The sequence below is a fragment of the Rhinopithecus roxellana genome, chromosome 12 (genome assembly GCF_007565055.1).
Source record: "Rhinopithecus roxellana isolate Shanxi Qingling chromosome 12, ASM756505v1, whole genome shotgun sequence".
Taxonomy (NCBI): Eukaryota; Metazoa; Chordata; class Mammalia; order Primates; family Cercopithecidae; genus Rhinopithecus; species Rhinopithecus roxellana.
Genome location: NC_044560.1, coordinates 106380578 through 106401120, shown reverse-complemented (window position 1 = coordinate 106401120; position 20543 = coordinate 106380578). Strand labels below are relative to the sequence as shown.

The window sequence follows — 20543 nt, the reverse complement described above, 5'->3', positions numbered from 1 at the left end:
CATTCTTTATCAAATCTTAATACTATAATACTATGCTAAGTTTATTTACCTTTTTTTTTTTTTTTTTTTTTTTTTTTAGCATTATTGGCTGGGCTCAGTGGCTCATGTCTATAATCCCAGCACTTTGGGAGGCCAAGGCAGGTGGATCACTTGAGGTCAGGAGTTTGAGACCAACCTGGGCAACATGGGGAAACCCCGTCTCTACTAAAAATACAAAAATTAGCTTGGTGTGGTGGTGCATGCCTGTAATCCCAGCTACTCAGGAGGCTAAGGTAGGAGAATCTCTTGAACCTGGGAGGTGGAGGCTGAGTGCACCACTGCACTCCAGCCTGGGGGACAGAGTGAGACTCTGTCTCAGAAAAAAAAAAAAAAAAAAAAAAAAACTAGAGATTTATATAATCAACCCTTACGTATCCCTTGCCATTCTTTATCAAATCTTAATACTATGCTAAATTTATTTACACATCTTTAAACAAAATTATTGTTTAAACAGGCTGTGTCCTACCTCCCATATGATTTGCCCTCTTCCTTCTCCCCAGAGGTAGTCACTTTGAGGATCATTGCATTTAAAAATCCAATATTTATCAAAACTCTGTCTATCATTCCCTTGCATGCCGAAATAAATAACTGAAAAAGAGGTAAGAAAAAACGGAGAGTGTCTAATTTCCCTGTACCTGAGGGTCACATTCCTCCTCCAACACCCCACTGTGTGACTCAGTTTCCACTGCAGCAACTTTGTCTGCAGCCTGCATCACAAACAAGCTCCCGCATTTGTAAAACCACTTGGCAAACATAGCAAACGCCTCTGAGATTCAGCAAACATCCATTCCATTTCATTTTAGTTACGACGTTTTACAATCCACTGCTAGTACAAATTTACTTTTTATCCTGTCCAGATTGACAATTTTCTTCTTCTTTTATTTGTTTATTTATTTATTTATTGGTCTGACCACTCCTTAGCAGAATTTTCAAACACACTGAGATGTTTTGTTTTCTCCTTGAAGAGAAAGTTCCAGAACTTTGATTCTGTGTACACGCACTGGGGTTGGGTGGCATTCCTCAAGGGGCAGCCAGGACTGTTAGGAATATTGGCTCTGCAGGAAGCTGACACCTGGCTTTTGAGGCAAAGCTGAAGGTGTTTCTCTCCCTACCTTGCCCCCATCTCTCCATTCTGTAACACATTATTTGTTCACTTTTGTAGTAAAATATACGTAACATAAAATTCACTATTTTAACCTACATTTATTTATTTTTTTAAAATAATGTACTTTTTTGTTTGTTTGTTTGTGAGATGGAGTTTCGCTCTCGTTGCCCAGGCTGGAGTGCAATGGCACAATCTCGGCTCACCGCAACCTCCGCTTCCTGGGTTCAAGTGATTCTCCTGCCTCAGCCTCACAAGTAGCTGGGATTACAAGCATGCGCCACCATGCCCGGCTAATTCTTGTATTTGTAGTAGAGACGGGGTTTCTGCATGTTGGCCAGGCTGGTCTTGAATCCCTGATCTCAGGTGAGTTGCCTGCCTCAGCCTCCCACAGTGCTGGGATTACAGGTGTGAGCCACCATGCCCGGCCCGTCTTCATTTTCCTACCTTCACTCCTACTAGCATTCCTGGACCCAGATGTCCCGGATGCAGAGGTTCCTCCTGTTACAGTGGTAGACACATCCCATTCCCATGGGGGTCCCAACTACTTCTCTAGAATAATTCTTTTTTTTTTTTTTTTTTTTTTTTTTGAGACTGAGTCTCACTCTGTCGCCCAGGCTGGAGTGCAGTGGCGCCATCTCGGCTCACCGCAAGCTCCGCCTCCCGGGTTCACGCCATTCTCCTACCTCAGCCTCCCGAGTAGCTGCCGCTACAGGTGCCCGCCACCACACCCGGCTAATTTTTTTATTTTTATTTTTAGTAGAGAGACGGGGTTTCACCGCGTTAGCCAGGATGGTCTCGATCTCCTGACCTCGTGACCGCCCGCCTTGGCCTCCCAAAGTGCTGGGATTACAGGCGTGAGCACCGCGCCCAGCCCTCTATAGTAACTCTTATCCAAGTCACCGATGGTCTACATCTTTCCAAAGTGAATAGTACATCTTTGACCTCATTTTGCTCTTTCTCTTGGTAGCATTTAACATGGCTGACCCCTCTATCCCTCTGGACAAACTTTCTCTGGCCACACTGTCCTGGGTCACCTCCCAACTCCTTGTTCACTCCTTCCCAGTCTCCTTCGCTGCCTCCTTCTCTTCTTCACCACAGAGCTTCCCAGGGCACTGTCCATGACCTCCTTCTCTAAGCCTTTCCCTAGGTGGCTACATGGAGTCCCACCACTTTGAATACTTACTGCTCATACGCTGAAGCTCTCAAATAAATATCTGCACCTGACTAATTTTTTGCGTTTTTGGTAGAGACAGGCTTTTGCCATGTTGCCCAGGCTGGTCTCAAACTCCCAAGCTCAAGTGATCTGCCCTCCTCAGCCTCCCAAAGTGTTGGGATTACATGTGTGAGCCACAGCCCCCGGCTTTAATATACCATTAACAAAGTTCTTGCTCATGGGCAGCAAGGTTGAGGTAGGAGGCCCAGGGGACGCCACTGAGGACCACACTGAAGACTGACCAAAACCTTGAAAAGGCACCGAAAGCCCCTCTCCATAAGGCAAGCCCGCCAGCACCATGACAGTTTACCACTGCCATGGCAACACCCATAAGTTACCGCCAATCTGCTAGTTAATTCTGAAAACCCACCCCTTAATTAGCATGTCATTAAAAGTGGGTATAAATGTGACTGCAGCCTTGCCTCTGAGCTGCTATTCTCAGCACACTGCCTAGAGGGTAGCCCTCCTCGTTAGATTTTGGAGGGAAGGTGAGGGTTAAAGACACACAGACAGAAGGCGACTCAACAGCAACCCAGGTATACTGCAGACACCTGTGGGAGTGGGGAACCAGCCTAGTGCCAGAGCCCACCCCTCCTTATAGGCTGGGGGTACTTATAGTTATGGGTTGGAGGGGTCTGGGCAGTATGGCTTGCTGCCCAGCAGGATATTGATAAGGTGGTTCCATGATAGGGAGGTTCTGGCACTTGTTCTGATGGAACCTGGTGTTCTCTGCACTTTCTCCCTGCCGAATATGATCGGGATGTTTATTTAGTTGGGCCTTTGTCCACCTTGTGGTCAGGTGGTTAGGCAGGATGTTTCTCACGGCCGGCACCCTCGTGGAATATTTCACTTTGACAAAGATCTGCAAAATAGTGGGGGACTTACAAAATGGTTGCAGTTTGGATTAACACTTATCTGTAGGGGCAGTCACTGAGCTGTAACATCGCCCCCTGCCTGGAGGACGCCAAGAACCTGCCCTGCATCACGTTGAGGAAACAAGAAAAAGAGAGGCATTATCCTCATGCTAGAAGGGGTCAGAGAGTGAAACTTCTAGAAGTTTCTGGAAATTCCTGGAAGAACTCAGGAGCTTGTAGCAGAGAAGGCTACAAGCCCAACAGGAGCTGTGGCCTTTTTTTTTTAGAGGAACCCAAGAAGATTAAAGCCTCGTTTTCCTCCTTCCTTGATTTCTAGTGTCTCCCAAGAGTTGCGTTGGGTGAATCCAACAGTGGAGCAGAGGATAATAGAGTCAGTGGGTGCACCCACAGATGTTAGCGCTTCTCAGCGACCTAATCCCCGTTCCCGAGGCCCAGTTGGGTGGAAAGAGTGGGCCTCCGTGGAGGTGCCACCGGAGTGTATCCAGACCCCCTTGCTCTGCAACCTGAAACGTACACTCTTGCACCCGGCTCCCTAGGCCCAATTGCAGCGCCGGCGCGCAGGCCAGGCTGAGGGGTAGCAACCCACGCCCGGTTGCCATGGAGACGTCGGCACCTGCGCAGCCCAAGACCCCCGAGCGGCGGTGCGGGAGCCAGTGCGCAGGCGCGCGCTGCGACGCCAACCTTGGCTCGGCTCAGCTAACTGGATCGAGGCTGGACGTCGCGTGACCCGCCCGGCGGGAGTGGGGGCGGACGGCGCCTTCCTGGCCCTTTCTGCCTCTAGCAGCGGCGCTGGGGTGGCCGGAGCCAGCGACTGGGAAACAGCTGCATCCCGGCTGCCCCTCCTTGGCCTGGCTGGGCAGTCAGAGGCTGGGCTGCCAAGTAAGTCCCGGCCGGGCAGGCGGAGCGTCAGGCCCGGGGGAGGGACCGAGGGCCTTTTGCTGCAGATTCTGGGACACGTGTGAGCACCGGGGTCTGGGTTGGGGTGGAGGGTGTTGGGAAAGCGCGAGGCCTCCTGCAGGCCAGCCGCGGAGGGGGCAGCTAGGATCTGTGAGCTTGGCCATCTTTCTGGAAACCTGACCTCGCTCCCTTTTCACCTTGCAGGATTACTGTTTTTGGGGACCGCTGCAGCCCACGTCCACCTAATAGACTCTTTACTACACGTAGTAGGATCAAAGCCGCTAAATGTCCAAGACCATGGCGATGAACCTTCTGGAGGATTGGTGCAGGGGAATGGAAGTGGACATCCACAGGTCCTTATTGGTCACAGGCATCCCAGAGGACTGTGGCCAAGCAGAAATTGAGGAGACCTTGAATGGGGTCCTCTCCCCACTAGGCCCATACCGCGTGCTCAACAAGATATTTGTGAGGGAAGAGAATGTTAAAGCTGCCCTCATTGAGGTTGGTGAAGGTGTGAATCTGAGCACCATCCCCCGTGAATTCCCAGGAAGGGGTGGTGTCTGGAGAGTGGTCTGTAGAGACCCTACCCAGGATGCTGAGTTTTTAAAAAACCTGAATGAATTCCTGGATGCCGAGGGGCGCACCTGGGAGGATGTGGTCCGCCTGCTGCAGCTCAACCACCCCACACTGTCCCAGAACCAGCATCAGCCGCCAGAGAACTGGGCAGAAGCTTTGGGGGTGCTTCTGGGAGCAGTGGTACAGATCATCTTCTGCATGGATGCCGAGATCCGCAGCCGGGAGGAAGCCAGGGCCCACGAGGCCGCTGAGTTCGAGGAGATGGCAGCCTGGGCTTTAGCAGCAGGGAGGAAGGTCAAGAAAGAACCGGGGCTTGCAGCAGAGGTGGGTTCTGCCTTAAAGACGGAGAACCCCAGCAACTGGAATGCCACGGAAGACCAGCATGACCCTCCCAAACCTTTGGTTCGCAAGGCTGGAGCTAAGACTCGCTCCAGGAGAAAGAAGCAGAAGAAGAACCCCAAGCAGGAAGCAGTGCCCTGGAAAAAACCCAAAGGCATTGATTCCAACAGCACAGCCAACTTGGAGGATCCTGAGGCGGGTGATGCTGAAAGCATGGCAATCTCGGAGCCCATCAAGGGCAGCAGAAAGCCCTGTGTGAAGCAGGAGGAGTTGGCTTTGAAGAAGCCCATGGTGAAATGTGCCTGGAAGGGTCCCAGAGAGCCACCTCAGGATGCCCGGGCAGAAGCCGAGAGCGCAGGAGGCGCCTCTGAGTCAGACCAAGATGGTGGCCATGAAAGCCCACCAAAGAAGAAGGCCATGGCCTGGGTCTCCGCCAAGAACCCCATGAGGAAGAAGAAGAAGGTGAGCCTGGGCCCTGTCTCTTACGTCTTGGTCGACTCAGAAGATGGCAGGAAGAAGCCGGTGATGCCAAAGAAAGGGCCGGGCTCAAGAAGGGAGGCATCAGTTCAGAAGGCCCCTCGAGGCCAGCAGCCTGCCGAGGCAACAGCCTCAACTTCTAGAGATCTGAAGGCTAAGCCAGAAGGCTCTCCTCGGTGTGCCACCAATGGTGAGAATGACAGCAGAAGTGATGGGCTCATGCCAGCAAGTGGATGAGGCAGGACTAGCAGGAGTGGCAGGTGGGGGCAGAGGAACATGAGGAGGTGGTGGGTCAAGCGGGTGATGAGGAGGACCCTGGTGCATGGCAGGAGGTGGATGACACACCAGTTGAGGAGGGTAAGAGCCCAGACTGTCCTCCCAGGAGCCCCTGAAGGCCGATGCTGGGGACATCTGGTGGGCAGGAGATGACAGAGCAAACCCACTGACCGGTTGTTTATCAATGAGTGTCACTGTGGTCGTTTGCCACTCCGTCTGACCCATCTTCCTTGATGAGAATTTAATGGTTTAGGCCCAGGCTTGGTGGCTCACACCTGTAATCCCAGCACTTTGGGAAGCCAAGGTGGGCAGATCGCTTGAGGTCAGGAGTTGAAGACCAGCCTGGCCAACACGGTGAAACCCCGTCTCTACTAAAAATACAAAAAATTAGCTGGGCATGTGGCCGGGCGCGGTGGCTCAAGCCTGTAATCCCAGCACTTTGGGAGGCCGAGATGGGCGGATCACGAGGTCAGGAGATCGAGACCATCCTGGCTAACACGGTGAAACCCCGTCTCTACTAAAAAATACAAAAAACTAGCCGGGCGAGGTGGCGGGCGCCTGTAGTCCCAGCTACTCGGAGGCTGAGGCAGGAGAATGGCATAAACCCGGGAGGCGGAGCTTGCAGTGAGCTGAGAACCGGCCACTGCACGCCAGCCCGGGCGACAGAGCGAGACTCCGTCTCAAAAAAAAAAAAAATTAGCTGGACATGGTGGCATATGCCTGTACCAGCTACTTGGGAGGCTGAGGCAGGAGAATCTCGAACCCGGGAGGCAGAGGTTGCAGTGAGCCTAGATTGTGCCACTGCCCTCCAGTCTGGGTGACAGAGTGAGACTCTCTCCAAAAAAGAAAAAAAAAGAATTTAATGATTTGGGAGGCCAACGTGGGCAGATCACTTGGGGTCAGAAGTTCGAGACTAGCCTGGCCAACATGGTGAAACCCCATCTCTACTAAAAATACAAACATAGCTGGGCATGGTGGTGGGCACCTATAATTCCAGCTGCTGGGGAGGCCGAGGCGTGAGAATTGCTCGAACCTGGGAGGTGGAGGTTGCAGGGAGCCAAGATCACACCACTGTACCCCAGCCTGGGCGATAGAGTGAGACCCTGTCCCAAAAAAAAAAAAAAAATTAATCCTTTGGAGTTAATGGTGTTTGCAGGGTATGTGGCTTTAAGGGTGGAATTTTCTAGAGGCCTGGCTGGGGAATAGAAATGTTCAGGGACCCAGAAGTTTCTTGGAAGTAATGCATTTCCTAATGACACCTCTCTGCTTCCCTTCTTGAGCTGTTCTCTCATTTATTTGCAGAATCCAGAAAGGTTTGATCTGGGGGACCACCCGTACTGAGGAGTTGAAGGAACAAGGAAGAAGTTCCAAGTCAACCAAGTTTTCTCTTGTCACTGAATAAAATAAGACTTTGGACTCTCTTAGGGACCCTGTTGATAGAGATCTGGCTCTGAGGTAAACAATAGGTGAGGTCTTGGGTGGGAGGGAGTTGGGGAAGGGAGGTGGACCTCTATGCCCTTTTATCTACCAGGCCTGCCATTTCACCACCTCCTCTACTCACCTTCCCTTCGGAGTCAGGAGAGTTGGTAAGAGGATTGGGAAGGTTCTAGAACATTCATTCCCCTTTATGCATGAGCAGGGTCACTGTTACACTCATCCATGTTCAGCCTTTCTCCCCCACGCCTCGCTCCCTCCTCGGAATGGTCAGCGACCTCTGCAGGCCCTGGCGTTTGGAAGAGCTGGGTGGCCCCGCCGTGTTCTCCCTCCTGCCTTTCTCTCATGTAACCAGCGGGGTAAGTTAAGCCAGGACCTTCACTGCAAACCTGGCTTCATTGCCCCTTCAGTCTCCAGCTTCCATCCTCCAGTTATCTAGCCAGGAGGTCCCAAGAGTTAGTTTTAGGGAAAAAGAATGTCTGCCTAGACCTTGAAGTCTTTGAGTTTTAGAGTCTGTTAGTAAAAATGGCACTTTGATTCCCATTTGGGATGAGCCCTCTCAGGAATCCTGTGGGGAAGCGGGGTGATTGTAGGGAAGGATGCAGGCATTCGTAGGTCCCCAGCTGTAATTCCATCCATCTACCAAACTGTCACCATCTTTGCACCAAACTGTCATCATCTTTGTAGCAGAAGGTCACTACTCACGTTATATATAAGTAAGAGGGGAAAAAATATTTTAAAACTTGGCTGTTGGCTGGGCGTGGTGGCTCACGCCTGTAATCCCAGCACTTTGGGAGGCCGAGGCGGGTGGATCATGAGGTCAGGAGTTTGAGACCAGCCTGACCAACATGGTGAAACCCCATGTCTACTGAAAATACAAAAATTAGCCGGGCGTAGTGGCACGCGCCTGTAATCCCAGCTACTCAGGGGGCTAAGGCAGAAGAATTGTTTGAATCCGAGAGGCTGAGGTTGCAGTGAGCCGAGATTGCGCCACAGCACTCCAGCCTGGCGGCAGAGTGAGACTCTATCTCAAAAAACAAACAAACAGACAAACAAAACCAGGTCAAGAGATCAGAGATCGAGGCTGTTAATGTCTGCCCTCTGAATTTAGACACACTATATTAGACCAGACCACCACGTGTCATTATTTGTGTGTGTGTGTGCGTGTGTGTGTTTGCGTGCCCATGTGTAGGGGAGAGGGCAGGGTTCCTGAGGTAATGGTTTCCAGACTGTATCCTAGATGCCCACAAAGATGTAATCTGAATCTATTTTTTTCACGTGTTTAAAAAACTCAAAAGTGACTACTCAGATAATGTTGGCAACTAGTCACATTGAAGACTATCAGAATATTACCTTGTGTTTATAGGTTAACTTGTTTTTGTACACATCTTGAGTTAGTTATTTCTGGCACCTCTTTGCTTAAAATTGAGTTTCTTGTAAATGAGACTGATGAGCGAGGTTAGAAGCGGAAGAAATTCAGTCCTGTGCATGTCCTATAATCTGACGCCCTGAAAGCAAGTTTCCTTTCGTCCTTCACATGCTCTTGTTCTGCCGTGCTGCTTCAGTTGTCTGGTAGCGAGTAAATGTGTTAACATGGTGAACAGTAGTAATATTCTATCATAGAGTATTAGCCCTTGCAAGTTTTCAGGGCATCTTTTCCGACTTCAGTTTTTGTGCTAAAGAATGTGAACAGTTGTTAGATGTTCTCAGTGATTCAACTTTAAAACACATTTCTCGTGGTGATTCATTTCAACATCCTGAATGAGTCTGACTGAAAAATACAAGAGAAAAGAGAGCAGCTACGCAGCTGTGTGCATCGAGGTTCTCCTGGGGTGTGTGCCAAACCAAACCCAGGGGCGAACTGCACTCTTGAAGAGACCAAAGCCTGCAACTGTCCAACTTCTACTTTCAAAACGGGTCCATTACGGCTTCATTGTGTTAACAGGCTGACACCATGACTAGTAAATGTAAACGTGTATGTATAAAATAAAGTCTAGCAAATTGTGTCCTGTGAAGTTTTACTCTTTTGTAGGTGGGGATTACATGGACTATTAAATTTGAGGAAAGGGTTCCCCCTTCAAACAGTGCCCCCAGCCAGACATGACTGCTTATCAGATATGGGTTCAAGCTTTGAGAATTGTTCATGATCTATGAGAGGAGAAGCCGTTTGTCCTCTTTGCAAATGGCTTTCCACCGATCTGGAAGGACGTCCCACAGATCTTGGGGTTTCTAGAATAGGTATTTGGTGATGCAAATTACCTCAAAGTGCCAGTTTATATTTTTATAAACAGCTGGAAGATGAAAACCTTTCCCTCCCCTCCTGTTCCCTCACACAGAAGCCAAGAGTTCAGTGGCACGATCTAAGCTCACTGCAACCTCTACCTCCTGGGCTCAAGTGATCTGCCCGCCTCGGCCTCCCAAACTGTTGGAATTACAGGCGTGAGCCACCGCGCCAGGCCAGAAGCTGAGGTCTTTTAGCTAAAAATTTAGTTTTCTTCTGGCTCTCCCCGTCCCTCTCCAAGAACTCCTGAACCAGGGTGGCCACTACATCAGTTGCTTGGAGTCTGTTCAAGGTACCGTTTCGTGTTCCCACTTGCTGATTCAGGATCTCTTGGGGGTTGTACCTGGGAATCTCCATCTTAAATAGTTTCTCCTGAGAATTCTGTTTTTTTTTTTGTTTTTTGTTTTTTTTTCAATTGAGATGGAGTCTAGCTCTCGCCAGGCTGGAGTGTAATGGCACAATCTCGGCTCACTGCAACCTCTGCCTCCCAGGTTCAAGCGATTCTCCTGCCTCAGCCTCCCGAGTAGCTGGGACTACAGGCGTGTGCCACCACACCCAGTTAATATTTTTGTATTTTTTTTTAGTAGAGATGGGGTTTCACCATGTTGGCCAGGATGGTCTCGGTCTCTTAACCTTGTGATCTGCCTGCCCCAGCCTCCCAAAGTGCTGGGATTACAGGTGTGAGCCACTGCGCCCGGCCAAGAATTCTGTTAATAATACAGGTTGGAGAGCTTCAGGTGGAATACTTCAGGCTTGGGGAAAGGGAAGTGTCCTTCGGGGTCCAGGTTGAGGTATTGTGAGGAAAGATGCGAAAGAGATCAAAAGGGAAGCTGGGATTTGAAGACAGGTTGCTCGTTAGGAACTGCCGTGTACTCAGAAGCATCTGGATGAAGGTTTATTTATTGGGTGCCCCCACACCTCACAATTGGAAAAGCCCTGTTTGGCCAAGATATGTGAGTACCTCCCACAATAATAGTCACTCACTGGTTACACCCAGGCCGCCAGTAAAGTATGACAGGCCTATGTGCCCTAAAAATGGGGGGAATCCAAGGTTGGGGCACATGAAAGCTGTCTTCAAGGAAACCTCATCACCCCGGGTGGAGGTGTTCTGTTCAGGGGTGTGTCTCGGGAGAGGCTGGCCTGGAGTGTTTGCAGGGAGATGGAGAGCTGTGGATGCAACCAGCAGGGCTCGAGAGCAAAGTGTCCTGGTTGCCCATGCTGTCTGTCATTCAAGCTAGGTTCATTGAGAATCTGCTGTATGACAGTCAGGAGCAAGACCAAGTGCTGGTCTGGAACCTGATGTTCAAGTGAGGACAGACCTTATGTAGATCAGGCAGAGGGGCCGGAGAGCTCTGCCATGAAAAATAAAGCAGGAAGAGAGGCAGGCAAGGTGAGTGTGCAGGAACGGCTGGCTGTCACCTACAGCGGTTGGGGGAGCCTCTCTGGGAACTCGGTGTCTGAACAGACCTGAAGCGGGTGAGGGGTGAGACAAGCAGTAGGCCAAGGACAGCCTCCTGGGCAGAGGGAGCAGTCATCATGGAGGGAGGCTCTGATCTGTTTGAGAAAGTGAGTAAGGCCAGGCATGGTGGCTCATGCCTGTAATCCCAGCACTTTGGGAGGCCGAGGCGTGCAGATCACCTGAGGTCAGGAGTTCACGACCAGCCTGGCCAACATGGTAAAACCCCATCTCTACTAAAATTACAAAATAGCCAGATGTGATGGTGTGCGCCTGTGGTCCCAGCTACTTGGGAGGCTGAGGCCGGAGAATCGCTTGAACCCGAGAGGTTGAGGCTGCAGTGAGCTGAGATTGCACCACTGCACTCCGGCCTGGGCGACAGAGTAAGACTCTGTCTCCAAAAAAAAAAAAAAAACAATAAATAAGAAAGCAAGGAGGAGGTGAGGAGCAGAGGCCAGGGGGCTTTGCAGGCTGGTGTGCAAGGCCCCACAGGTACAGCCAGGATGTATTCTGGCTTTAATTTGAGAGATGGGAGCTGTGGGAGGGTGTTGAGCACAGTGTCACGATCCTACGTAGGTTGGTTCCAGTCTCCCTCTGGAAGCCTGGTGGGGAACAGACTGCAGAGGGTGAGGTGGCAGCTGGGAGCCTAGTGGGGAGGTGACTGTGGCTGGACCCGGGAGGCCCTGGAGGCCCATGAAAAAGCTGCCCATTTGGGGTTAGCAGAGCTGCCAAGGAGAAAGACCTGGTTTGTGTTGATTTACTTATTCATTTATTCCTTTTTTTTACATTTTCATTTTTTAGGTAAAATAAAACATTTACATACAGTGAAATGGACAGATCTTAAGTGAACGGTCTGATGAGTTTGGACATAGGCACCTGTGTAACCACCCCTGCAACAAGATACAGAACAATATCATCACCCTAGAAAGCCTCCCTGTGCCCCTTCCCAGTCGGTCCCCGCCCCAGCTCTCAGAGGTGAGCCCTGTAATCACTTTTCCAGCCAAAGCTCAGTGTGTCTGTCCCAGGACTGCATATCAGTGGAGTCCTACAGCATATGGTTTTTTTGGTGTCTGGCTTCTTTTCCTCAGCATAGTGGTTTTTGTTTGTTTGCTTTGTTTTTGTTTTTGTTTTTGTTTTTTAGGGAGTTTTGTTCTTTTTGCCCAGGCTGTAGTGCAATGGCCCGATCTCAGCTCACTGCAACCTCCGCCTCCCGTGTTCAAATGATTCTCCTGCCTCAGCCTCCCGAGTAGCTGGGATTACAGGCGCCTGCCACCACGTCTGGCTAATTTTGTAGTTTTAGCAGAGACAGGGTTTCTCCATGTTAGCCAGGCTGGTCTCGAACTCCTGATCTCAGGTGATCCGCCCACCTCAGCCTCCCAAAGTGCTGGGATTACAGGCATGAGTCACCACGCCCCAGCCTTTTTTTTTTTTGAGACGGCATCTCGCTCTGTTGCCCAGGCTGGAGGGCAATGGCACAGTCTCAGCTCACTGCAAGCTCCGCCTGTCAGATTCAAGCGATTCTCCTGCCTCAGCCTCCCAAGTAGCTGGGACTACAGGTGTGCACCACCACACCTGGATAATTTTGTATTTTTAGTAGAGATGGGATTTCACCATGTTAGCCAGGATGATCTCGATCTCCTGACCTCGTGATCTGCCTGCCTCGGCCTCCCAAAGTGCTGGGATTACAGGTGTGAGCCACCGCGCCCAGCCAGCATAGTGCTTTTGAGATTCATGTGTGTTTGAGTAGTATTTTCAATTATTTAAAAACAAAATGTTTTTAAGAGTCAGGCTCCTGCTCCGCCACGCAGGCTGGAGTGCAATTGTGTGGTCACAGCTCGATGCAGCCTCAGACTCCTGGGCTTAAACAATCTTCCTGAGTAGCTAGGACTACAGATGTGCACCACCATGCCCAGCTAACTTTTTTTTGGGGGGGTGGGTAGAGATGAGTTCTCACTATATTGTCCAGGCTGGTCTTGAATGCCTGGTCTCAAACAATCCTCCTGCCTCAGTCTTTTGAAATGCTGGGGTTACAGGCATGAGCCACTGTGCCCCACCATGACCCATATATTTTTTAATTTACTTTTTTTTTTGAGATGGAGTCACCCTGTGGCCCAGGCTGGAGTGGTGCAGTCTCAGCTCACTGCAAGCTCCGCCTCCTGGGTTCATGCCATTCTCCTGCCTCAGCCTCCTGAGTAGCTGGGACTACAGGCACCTGCCACCACGCCTGGCTAATTTTTTTTTTGTTTTGTTTTGTTTTGTTTTTTTGTATTTTTAGTAGAGACGGGATTTCACTGTGTTAGCCAGGATGGTCTTGATCTCCTGACCTCATGATCTGCCTTGCCTAGGCCTCCCAAAGTGCTGGCATTACAGGCGTGAACCACTGCACCCAGCCAATGTACTTTTTAATATTTTCTCACATTAAAAAATAAAATATCACAGACTTTTTTTTTTTTTTTTTTTTTTTTTTTTTTGAGACAGGGTCTCTCGCTCCGTCACCCAGGCTGAAGTGCAGTGGCGCAATCTTGGTTCACGGCAGCCTTGAATTTCCAGGCTCAAGCCATCCTCTCATGTCAGCCACCCTGCATGTAGCTAGGACTACAGGTGCAAACTGCCATGCCCAGCTAATTTTTGTGTTTTTTGGTAGGAACAGGGTTTTGCCATGTTGCCCAGGCTGACTGCAGACTTTTAAAAGCACCCAAATGCATTATTCAAGCAACATTAGCCACTGTGGTCAGACTAACGATAATGCAATAATTTTTTCGGTTCATCTCTGTTTTTAGATTTGCACTTTTTGTGATGGTATCAACAATTAAGAGGATTAGGGGACTGTGCTTGTCTATGCTGAAGTTCATCACAGGCAGGGCACGTCTGCGCCTTTAAATTGCTCCCAGGTGTCCTGGTTCTAAATAGCACATCTGTCCCACTTAATTAAACTTAGGCATGACTCTTGCAAACCCCTTGGGTCCTGGCTCTTGTTCAGGCCTGATGGCCACATAACAGCAAGAGAATGTGTGGCAGGTCTCAGCTTGGCAACATGACATGAGGCATCATCTGAGTGCTCAGGGTAAGATTTGCTGTTTCTCTCCCAGCACTTTGGGAGGCCGAGGTGAGCGGATCACGAGGTCAGGAGATCGAGACCATCCTAGCCAACACAGTGAAACCCCGTCTCTACTAAAAAAAAATACAAAAAATTAGCTGGGCATTGTGGCAGGCTCCTGTAATCCCAGCTACTTCAGAGGCTGAGTCTGGAGAATCACTGGAACCTGGGAGGTGGAGGTTGTGGTGAGCCGCGATCACGCCACTGCACTTGAGCCTGGGTGACAAAGTGAGACTCTGTCTCAAAAAAAAAAAAAAAAGTTAGATATACCCTTATCATACGACCCAGCCATTCCACTCCTAAGTATTTACCTAAGATAAATGAAAATATATATCCACCAAAGATGTGTACACAAATGTTCATAATAGCATACTTGTTCATAATAGCCGAAATCTGGAAGCAGTCCAAATGTTGTACCACATGTTATATATTGGTTGATGCACGTTTGGGTTGCCTCCACTTTTTGACTATTTTGAATAATACCACCATGAACATGGGTGTACCAGTTTTTGTGTGGGCATAGATTTCTCTTGTATATAACTAGGAGTGGTACTGTGGTAGGAGGCGCGGCTCGTCTCTAGAGGCAGGGCTTAGACACCAGACCAAATTAACAGGTCTGGGGTGGAAGCAGCTTTCTAGAAGACAGGGCCACCACTGTACCATGCCAGTTTACCATTGCCATGGTAACACCTGGAAGTTACTGCCCCTTTCCATGGCAATGCTCTTGACAACCCTGAAGTTGCCACTTTTTTCCTGGAAATTTCTCAGAAACCACCCCTTAATTTGCATATAATTAAACGTGTGTATAAATATGACAGCAGCACTGCCTCTGAGCTGCTCCTCTGGGCACACTGCCTATGGGGTAGCCCTGCTTTGCAAGGGGCAGTCCCTCTGCTGTGGCTGTGCACCGCAGCCTCAAGAAAAGTTGCTACCACCACCAGCTTGCCCTTGAATTATTTCAAGGGTGAAGCCAAGAACCCTCCTGGACTAAGCCTCAATTTGGGGGCTTGCCCATCCTGCATCAGTGCAACCCTTCCGTGGACCCTTACCGAACAATAAACAAGAATGCAGTACTGATACAATATCGATGTGGCCGGGCGCCGTGGCTCACGCCTGTAATCCCAGCATTTTGGGAGGTCGAGGTGGGTAGATCATCTGAGGTCAGGAGTCTGAGACCAGCCTGGCCAACATGGTGAAATCCCCTCTCTACAAAAAATACAAAAAGTATCCGGGCATGATGGCGGGTACCTGTAATTCCAGCTACTGGGGAGGCTGAGGGAGGAGAATCGTTTGAACCCCAGAGGCGGAGGTTGCAGTGAGCCAGGATCGCACCATTGCACTCTAGCCTGGGTGATAGAGTGAGACTCTGTCTCAAAAAAAAAGTAGGCAGTGAAAGAAAGAGTTCCAGACTAACAGAGTCCAGTCCAAATATACAACTCTAGATTCCTTACATAATCTCCAGGCAGAAGCTAATTCTCTGGTTTTAGCAGTGCTCACCACCACGTAATTCTAGATGTACTAACCATACAACAAGGAGGCCTCTGTGTGCAGTTAATACCTCTTGTTTTCTATGTAAGTTTACCAAGCCAAATAGGACAGAGCCTATACTATATAAAGGCACAATTCAGAGACCACATGAAACAGCCACCACTGAATCTGTGTACTAATATAAATGATATACAGACATTATTGATCATTGGGATTGGGAATATATGCCACAAATTAAGCTCCAAAACCAAAACAAACAAACAAACAAAAAAAAAAAACCCACCAATATTGATGGATCTCAAAGGCTTTATGCTAAGGGGAAGAAGCCAGGAGCAAAAGATGCCCACATACTGTATGATTTCATTTTTAAGAAGTTCTAGAATAGGAAAAACTAATTCATGATGGCAAAAAATAGAACAGCGGTTGTCTCAGTAAGAAGGACTTTGAGAAGGGAATTTTTGGAGTGGTGGAATGTTCTGTGTCTGGGTTGGTGGTTGCACAGGTGTCAAAATGAATTTCTGTCAAAAATCATCAAATTGTACATATACTTTAAATGTGTGCATTTCGCCACATGCAAATTATATTTGAATGGAAACTATTTTTAAAAAGTAACTGGGGGCCGGGCACAGTGGCTAAAGCCTGTAATCCCAGCACTTTGGGAGGCTGAGATGGGTGGATCACGAGGTCAGGAGATCCAGACCTTCCTGGCTAACACGGTGAAATCCCGTCTCTACTAAAAAATACAAAAAAAAAAAAAAAAAAAAAAAAACCTAGCTGGGCGAGGTGGTGAGCGCCTGTAGTCCCAGCTACTCGGAAGGCTGAGGTAAGAGAATGGTGTAAACCTGGGAGGCGGAGCTTGCAGTGAGCTAAGATCCAGCCACTGCACTCCAGCCTGGGCCATACAGTGAGACTCCATCTCAAAAAAAAAAAAAAAAGGAACTGGGCCGGGTATAGTGGTTCATGCCTGTAATCCCAGCACTTATGGAGGCCGAGGTGGGAGGATCGCTTGAGCCCAGGAGTTCAGGATCAGCCTGGTCAACATGGCGAGACCCCCATCTCTATTTAAAAAATAATAATGAAATGGCGGGGCATGGTGGCTCACGCCTGTAATCCCGGAACTTTGGGAGGCCAAGGCAGGCAGATCACCTGAGATCAGGAGTTCAAGACCAGCCTGGCCAACATGGTGAAACCCCATCTCTACTAAAAACAGAAAAATTAGCCAGGCATGGTGCTGCACACCTGTAATGCTAGCTACTCGGGAGACTGAGGCAGGAAAATGGTTTAAATCCGGGAGGTGGAGGTTGCAGTGAGCTGAGATGGCACCATTGCACTCTATCCTGGGCGACAAGAATGAAACTCTGTCTCGAATTAATTAATTAATTAATTTAAAAAATAATAAAATAAAAAGCAATGGGGTGGCTATTTTATTTTCATCTTTACAATCCTGTGCACTGAGCCAAAGCCATAGCAATGCTGCACACCAAAGCCAGTCACCGATGGGTCCAGTTTAACACTTCTTGTGTGTGATTATAGATCTTGTAATAAATGTGCTCCTGCCTTCCATGTGTGTCTCATTACACTTCTGATGAGCACGCTGTGGTGTAAAACTGTTTGCAGCCTAGCCTGGCTCTGTGTTTAAAATTCATGCCCCACACATTCGTTCTCATAAAATTGAACCTTTGATTCATGTCTCTAGCATGAATCTAGACATTACACTGAGCTCAAGGTCTGGGCTGACTTTTAGAGGCCACGTGGTCCAGAGGGAGGGCGCAACAAGCCACCGCAGAGGAGCCATTGGAGAAGGTTTTCCTGTTGTGTCCCGTGACCCTGACATTTATAAGGGAAAGTGTTCAACTCTTAGGGAATGTTGGTGATGCCAGGTGACCCAAGTTTTTCATCCTTGACTTACAAGCATCTGGGTTGGTTTCACCAAAGCACATCCTGATATTATAAAGCAAATTACTGCAATTAAAATCATGGTGGCACGCCTCTGTAATCCCAGCTACTAGGGAGTCTAAGATGGGAGGCTCGCTTGAGCCCAGGAGTTCAAGGTTACACAGTCAGCTATGATCCTGCCACTGCACTCTAGCCTAGGCGGCAGAATGAGACCCTGTCTCAAACAAACAAACAAAAAATAAAAATCGACTACCCTCTGTTAATGGCCAGAATATTCCAGAAAATGAAAATTCATGTCGGCGGATTAGCCCTACTGGTAGATCAAGGAATGGATTGTGAGGATGTGATGTCACTGTAGTTTACTTGTGTTGAGGAACTAGGCCAACAAAACGGTGGGACAGAATCATGAATCCAGAAATAGGGCTTCATACATCTGAGAATTTAGACTATGACCAGCCATGGTGCTATTTATTCTAAATCAGCAGGAGAGAAAAGAGATTTTCTAAACTTAGCTAATGCTCTGAAAACTGGCTAGCCATTTGAACAGAACAAAAAGAATAAAGTTGGTTTCCCTAGCTCCTTCTTTGAGTCCTCAGATACCTTCCAGATGAATCAAAGATGTAAATGTGAAAAATGAAATCAATAAACATTTAAATAAAAATAGGAATAAGTTTACTTATAATTTTGGAAGCAGAAGAATTTTTGTTTTTTGGAGACAGGGTCTTGCTGTGTTGCCCAGGCTGGAGTGCAGTGGCATGATCATGGCTCACTGCAGCCTCGACCTCCTGGACTCAAGTGATCCTCCTACCTCAGCCTCCCTAGTAGCTGGGAGTACAGGCACACACAGCCATACTGAGTTAACTTTTTTTTCTTGAGATGGAGTTTCGCTCTTGTTGCCCAGGCTGCAGGGCAATGACCCAATCTCGGTTCATCACAACCTCCGTCTCCCAGGTTCAAGCTATTCTCCTACCTCAGCCTCCCAAGTAGCTGGGATTACAGGCATGTACCACCATGCACCATGCCCGGCTAAGTTTGTTTGTTTGTTTTTTTTTTTGAGACGGAGTCTCGCTCTGCCGCCGAGGCTGGAGTGCTGTGGCCGGATCCAAGCTCACTGCAAGCTTCCGCCTCCCGGGTTCACGCCATTCTCCTGCCTAAGCCTCCCGAGTAGCTGGGACTACAGGCGCCCGCCACCTCGCCCGGCTAATTTTTTTGTATTTTTTAGTAGAGACGGGGTTTCACCGTGTTAGCCAGGATGGTCTCGATCTCCTGACCTCGTGATCCGCCCGTCTCGGCCTCCCAAAGTGCTGGGATTACAGGCTTGAGCCACCGCGCCCGGCCAAGTTTTGTATTTTTAATAGAGACAGGGTTTCTCCATGTTGGTCAGGCTGGTCTCAAACTCCCAACCTCAGTGATCCGCCCGCCTTGGCCTCCCAAAGTGCTGGGATTACAGGCGTGAGCCACCGCGCCCGGCCTCCAACCAAATCTCTTTTTATTGTCTCTAGAGAGTTTCATCTTCCTATGGTTGTAGCACAAATCTGTTTAACCAGCTCCATACTGATAGAGGCTAGAAACCCTTAGATGGTTTTCATTTTTCACTCTTACACTCACTCACTGTCAATGTTTCTCAAACATGCACCATGGCATACATCCAAGAGCATATCGTTAGAGAAAACTGCTAGTAGCAGGATGCCAGGGATCAAAATCAAAAGTCATTTAAAATATTTCACAGCTGGCCGGGCGCGGTGGCTCAGCCTGTAATCCCAGCACTTTGGGAGGCTGAGGTGGGCGGATCACGAGGTCAGGAGATCGAGACCATCCTGACCAACACGGTGAAACCCTGTCTGTACTAAAAATTTAAAAAATTAGCCAGACGTGATGGTGGGCACCTATAGTCCCAGCTACTCGGGAGGCTAAGGCAGGAGAATGGCATGAACCTGGGAGGCGGAGCTTGCAGTGAGCCAAGATCATGCCAGTGCATTCCAACCAGGTGACAGAGCGAGACTCTGTCTCAAAAAAAAAAAAATTCACCGCTACTGCCAAACTGCCCGTAAACCAGTTCACATTCCCAGTAACAGTGCATGAGACTGTTTCACCACACCCTCATCAGAACAGTTGTTGTTGTTGTTGTTGTTGTTGTTTCTGAGACGGAGTCTCGCTCTGTCGCCCAGGCTGGAGTACAGTGGTACGATCTTGGCTCACTGCAAGCTCCGCCTCCTGGGTTCATGCCATTGTCCTGCCTCAGCCTCCAGAGTAGTTGGGATTACGGGTATGTGCCACTAAGACCAGCTAATTTTTGTATTTTTTAGTAGAGATGGGGTTTCACTATGTCGGCCAGGCTGGTGTCGAACTCTTGGCCTCGTGATCCGCCCACCTCCGGCTCCCAAAGCGCTGGGATTACAGGCCTGAGCCACTGCACCCGACCTGGAACAGGGTTTTATACAAAGCTTAGAACTTTTGCCAGCAATGTGGAAAATGGTATCACATGATTGTTTTCTAGACTGTCAACTCCATTGCACTCATCTATATGTCCGTCCTTATTTCATGCTTGGTGGGGTGTTTGGTTAGTTTTTTTTGTTTGTTTTAGAGACAGACAGGGTCTCGCTCTGTCACCCACACCTGTAATCCCAGCTCTTTGGGTTGCTGAGGCAGGTGGATCACTTGAGCCCAGGAGCTCGAAACCAGCCTGAGCAACATAGTGAGATCGTGTCTCTACAAAAAATAAAAATTGGCCAGGCGCGGTGGCTCAAGCCTGTAATCCCAGCAGTTTGGCCAAGACGGGCGGATCACGAGGTCAGGAGATCGAGACCATCCTGGCGAACACGGTGAAACCCCGTCTCTACTAAAAAATACAAAAAACTAGCCGGGCGAGGTGGCAGGCGCCTGTAGTCCCAACTACTCGGGAGGCTGAGGCAGGAGAATGGCATAAACCCGGGAGGCGGAGCTTGCAGTGAGCTGAGATCCGGCCACTGCACTCCAGCCTGGGCAACAGAGCGAGACTCCGTCTCAAAAAAATAAATAAAAAATAAAAATAAAATTAGCTGGGTGTGGTGGTGCACACCTGTAGTCCTAGCTACTCAGGGGGCAGAGGTGGGAG

The 20543-nt window shown here is 49.1% G+C and overlaps 1 protein-coding gene across 2 annotated transcripts; it reads left to right on the top strand.

Moving 5' to 3' along the window:
- The first annotated feature begins 3884 nt into the window (after positions 1 to 3884).
- Positions 3885 to 9239, top strand: PNMA8A (PNMA family member 8A). 2 transcript variants are annotated; one of them, XM_010377433.2, is made up of 3 exons: positions 3885 to 4111; positions 4334 to 5711; positions 7100 to 9239. In XM_010377433.2, the coding sequence occupies exons 2-3, from the start codon at positions 4415 to 4417 to the stop codon at positions 7114 to 7116; spliced, it is 1314 nt and encodes a 437-aa protein (XP_010375735.1). In that variant the 5' UTR covers positions 3885 to 4111; positions 4334 to 4414; the 3' UTR covers positions 7117 to 9239. The 2 variants fall into 2 exon arrangements, with proteins under 2 accessions (XP_010375735.1, XP_030769719.1); XM_030913859.1 differs by lacking the exon at positions 3885 to 4111 and adding an exon at positions 4115 to 4190 and having other exon boundaries at positions 7100 to 9237.
- The last annotated feature ends 11304 nt before the right edge of the window (positions 9240 to 20543 follow it).